This window comes from Mus pahari, chromosome 1, assembly GCF_900095145.1.
Source record: "Mus pahari chromosome 1, PAHARI_EIJ_v1.1, whole genome shotgun sequence".
Lineage (NCBI taxonomy): Eukaryota > Metazoa > Chordata > Mammalia > Rodentia > Muridae > Mus > Mus pahari.
This window is the reverse complement of record NC_034590.1, coordinates 18,364,193-18,368,726: the sequence shown is the minus strand read 5'-3', so window position 1 is coordinate 18,368,726 and position 4,534 is coordinate 18,364,193. Positions and strand designations below refer to the sequence as shown.

At 54.3% G+C, this 4,534-nt stretch overlaps 1 protein-coding gene across 1 annotated transcript in view; it reads left to right on the top strand.

Annotated features, from left to right (window-relative positions):
* LOC110335813 (galactoside 2-alpha-L-fucosyltransferase 3) overlaps positions 1-1,524 on the top strand; it is a 6,057-nt gene extending 4,533 nt beyond the window's left edge. The window contains exon 2 of the mRNA XM_021218189.1: positions 452-1,524. Coding sequence (XP_021073848.1) covers positions 452-1,524 — 1,073 coding nt within the window. The remainder of the gene's footprint in view (positions 1-451) is intronic.
* Positions 1,525-4,534: the final 3,010 nt, after the last annotated feature.

Genomic DNA, 4,534 nt, shown 5'->3' with positions numbered 1-4,534 from the left:
TCACAACCATCCTTAACAAGATCTGACTCCCTCTTCTGGAGTGTCTGAAGACAGCTACAGTGTACTTACATATAATAAATAAATAAATAAATCTTTATTAAAAAAAAGAAAAAAAGAAAAAAGACAGTGAGTAGGGAAGGGTTGCTGTGCCACACCAGGTTTTCAGGTCCTCCCTGAAGTCACTGTTAGGATCATGCAAATGGCCGCAGTCAGCTCAGAGACGGTTAACTGGCAAGTTTTGGTGATTGTAACTAGTCATGCTCATTGAACAGGTGACAAAAAGATTCAGAGCGGTACAGTAAAGGGCGGGGGCTGGCCTCAGAGCCAGACAGAAACACTTCCTGAATGGCTGTGCTCTCAGATGCCCACCATGTGCTTGGTGGACTGCTACATGGGCTGGGTAGGAGACTCGCAACCCTGCATGCCTCCTGACTCCTGTCTTCTCTTACAGTGCTCCAACGACTCAGGGCCATCTGCCCATCCCTCTCCACCTTCTACCTCTTCTTCATGATCTTCGTGGTGTCTACCATCTTCCACTGCCACCGGCGCCTGGGTCTGGTGCCTGCCCCCTGGGCCTCGCCAGCCCTTGTGGTCTTCTCCCCAAGACACCTACCCCGGGAGGGCATGTTCACCATCAGAGTCAAAGGCCGCCTGGGGAACCAGATGGGTGAATATGCCACGCTGTTTGCACTGGCCCGGATGAACGGACGGCTTGCCTTCATCCCTGCATCCATGCACAGCACACTAGCGCCCATCTTCAGGATCAGCCTCCCGGTGTTGCACAGTGACACAGCCAGAAAGATCCCGTGGCAGAATTACCACCTCAACGACTGGATGGAGGAGCGTTACCGCCACATCCCGGGGCACTATGTGCGCTTCACGGGGTACCCTTGCTCCTGGACCTTCTATCACCACCTGCGCCCAGAGATCCTGAAGGAGTTCACCCTGCACGACCACGTGCGTGAGGAGGCCCAGGCCTTCCTGCGTGGCCTGCGGGTGAATGGGAGCCAGCCCAGTACCTTTGTGGGTGTCCATGTGCGCCGAGGGGACTATGTGCGTGTCATGCCCAATGTGTGGAAGGGCGTGGTGGCTGACCGGGGTTACCTGGAAAAGGCCCTGGACAGGTTCCGGGCACGCTATTCATCTCCAGTCTTCGTGGTCACCAGTGATGACATGGCCTGGTGCCGGGAGAGCATCACTGCCTCCCGAGGGGATGTAGCATTTGCAGGCAATGGCCTTCAGGGATCGCCTGCCAAGGACATTGCATTGCTCATGCAGTGCAACCACACCGTCATCACCTTGGGGACCTTTGGGATCTGGGCTGCCTACCTCACGGGTGGGGACACTGTTTACCTGGCTAACTTTACCCAGCCCAACTCCCCCTTCCACACGGTTTTCAAGCCAGAGGCAGCTTACCTACCCGGGTGGGTGGGCATCGCTGCTGACCTGGGACAGTTAAACACAGGAGCCACTGGCCATGCCTCAGCCAGAGCCCCCAAGAGGCACCGGGGGGCCTTGCTGTAGTACACATGCTCAGGATCCCGGTGGGTTTCCAGGCCTGTCTTCCGTGCTTCACAGCTGAGTGACCACAGGTCAGTGATGTCACCTCACTGCCTTCCTGGGGCTCTGAGCACGGCCTGGGCTTAGCTCAGCAGCAGCACACTCGGGTGCTTTGAGCTCCTCCATGCCCACTGCTAGCCACTGTAGGCCTACCCTTTGCTGCATCTGGAGTGCTGTCTCATGGAGGCCAGTGTGTAGCTAGGGTTTCTACGGCTCTGATAAAACACCATGGCATTAAACAAGTTGGGGAGCAAAGAGCCTGCTTCAGCTTAGAGCTTACACTTCCACACCACAGCCCTTCACTGAGGGAAATCACAGCAGGAACCTGGAGGCAGGAGCTGATCCAGGGGCTATGGAGGGGTGCTGCTCACTGGCTTGCTCTCTGTGCCTTGCTTGTCCTGCTGCCTCGTACCACCCAGAGGGTGTAGAAGGACGTTCCCAGCACACTCACTCCCCTAGAGCACAAAACCTCTGAGCTACCTCAGCCCTGGCTGGAGACCTGGTTACTGTTCCCTGTTCTGGTCTCATCAGGCATGGTGGGACACAGAGGCTCTTTAGCAGGAGGCAAGCAGATGGCAGTGGGAGGCGTGAGATGAAGGGCGCCCTTCCCAGCTTCGTGTTTGCTTGGCCTTGCTTGAACAAAGATACAAACGGCCTTTACTTTGTAAAGCCCTAGGGAAGGGCTAGTAATCTGCCAATGGCAATAAATGCCACATTCATCCAGCAAATATTTACCCAGCTCTTGAGTGGGTTGAAGACGTCCCAGTCCCTCAGCAGGGTAGCAGAAGGGGAAGCCAAGAAAGCGGCAGACACTTGTCCATAGTGTCCCCCTCAGACTCCTCCGATGGTGTGGAAATAGGGTCACTGTGGCTGCAACTGGCTAGGATGAGGTGGTCCATGACACATTAGAGCTGGTGACTACAGACACCCACACTAAAGGGGACATAATGGCAGAGTGGATAACAACTGCCAAGCTAGGCAGTGCTCTGCAGCCCCGAGTGCCCTGTTGGCCTTACCCCATCCCATCCCACAGGCACTAAGGGGAAACGTGGTAGAGTACACACCACATGAAAGACATGCGCAGGAGCAAACACCTCTTGTGCTCTGGCTGGCAGGCCAGGTACGGCTTAGCTCTCAGAGGCCTTGGCTTCCATTCTCAGCAACGCACGCGCACACACAGCTCCCCAAAGTGAATTTCCTGTTGACCTTAGCAGAAGCCTGGCTTTCAATCAGTGTGTGGATCAAATGATAGCAGGGCAATGTTGGGTTGAGTCAGGCAGGGTGTGATCCTAGCTATACCAGGAAGCTATCAGAGCCTGCCAGGTTCTGCCAAGAAGGACCCAAGAACTTTGGCTTATGTGTAAGGGACCTCAACCTTTGTGCCCATGGAGCTCAGACTGTAAGCTTTCTGGAAGAAAGCTGTCCACTTGTAACTGGATCTGAGCTGAGTCTCATGCAGGTGAGGAAGTACCTACTGGCTCAGCCCAAGTGAGCCCAATCAGTAGTAGGCTCATGGCTGGTCAGTCCTCTCCACCCTCCTCATTCCAGCCGGAAGAGCAGAGGCTGCAGGGCGTGAGTGACCCCGAGTTATACTGTACAGTGCAGTCTCTACACAGCAGCTGCTCTGTCCGGCTGCACCCTTCTTAGCTATGTGCTTCTGGGAAAATGGCTGCACTTACAAGCACGGAAATGACCCAGGCAGAGAGACACAAAGTAGATGAAATATCCAATAAGGCAAATGCATAGAGACAGACAGGTCTGTGCATGCCAGGGGCTTCGAGCAGGTCAGGGAGGGGTGTTTCTTGGGCACAGGGTTTTGGTTTTTTATAAGACAGTTTTAGAGGGCTGGTTGGCTCACAGTGTGAACACCACCCCCAGTGAATGGCACACTTAAAAAATGGCTCAGAACACCAGACCTGGTGGAACATGCTTGCACTCTCAGCAATTAGCCAAATGAAGCAGGAGGATTGCCAAGAGTTGAAGGACTAAAAAGTGAGACCTGTGGGCCAGTGAGGTGGCTCAGTGGGAAAAGATGCTTGCCAGTAAGCGTGCCAGCCCGAGCTTAATCCCCCGGGGTCCATTTGACAGAGAGCTGAGGCTCTTTCCTGTGGCCTCCACTCATATACCATGTGAGGCGCTCACAGAGAGAGAGAGAGAGACAGAGACAGAGACAGAGAGCAGTGCACGGTGAGACTAGTTCAAGAAAAGAAAGAATGGCTAAGATTTGCAACAACCAGAAAATAGAGACTGGGCTCTGAGTTTGAGTTCCACCTCACTGTTTACTGACTTCAGGCAAGAGACAAATCTCTCCTTCTCTGTCTAATGTCAATTTTATTAGTGTATTTATCCAAGGTACAGTGCGGGTATGAAACAGTTCTGGAGAAAGAATTGCGGGCCTTTGGTGTCTGAAGAGGTCTCCAGAGCCACCAGGAGCAGGGGACGGGGTGTCAAGAGTGAACAAGTTCCACGGTCTACCTCCCTCTGTGCTACACTTCTCAGTGGCCATCCCTGCCTTGATGCCTAGAGAAGGCAGAGGTGATGTGGAGCTCGCATCCCTGGGATCCGGGGTAAAGGAATGGCGAACACATTCTGAAAAGGAAACTAAGCCAGGGTGTCCATGTCTCTGCCGTGCTGGGTACTTCTAGGCTGCTGCTGGAGACTCACCGGGTTCCCAAGAACCGGAATCTAGAAGCGAGAGCCCGATTTAGGAACAGTTTTCATCAGGAAGATGCCAAGAGGTCAGCCTCATGGGATCAAAGCTAGGCAGGTCCTGAGACTTCGAGAGCCCAATCCTGGGGGCCACAGGAGCCATGGGGATGCGTGATAGGGAGAGGACAGGGGAGGAGCTTGAGTCCAGGTGGGAGATGGAGCTAGGCCAGCAGGTCAGGTGATCACAGATACACTGCAGTGTGTGGGAGCTGGGTCAGGTCAGGTGATCACAGATACACTGCAGTGTGTGGGAGCTGGGTCAGGT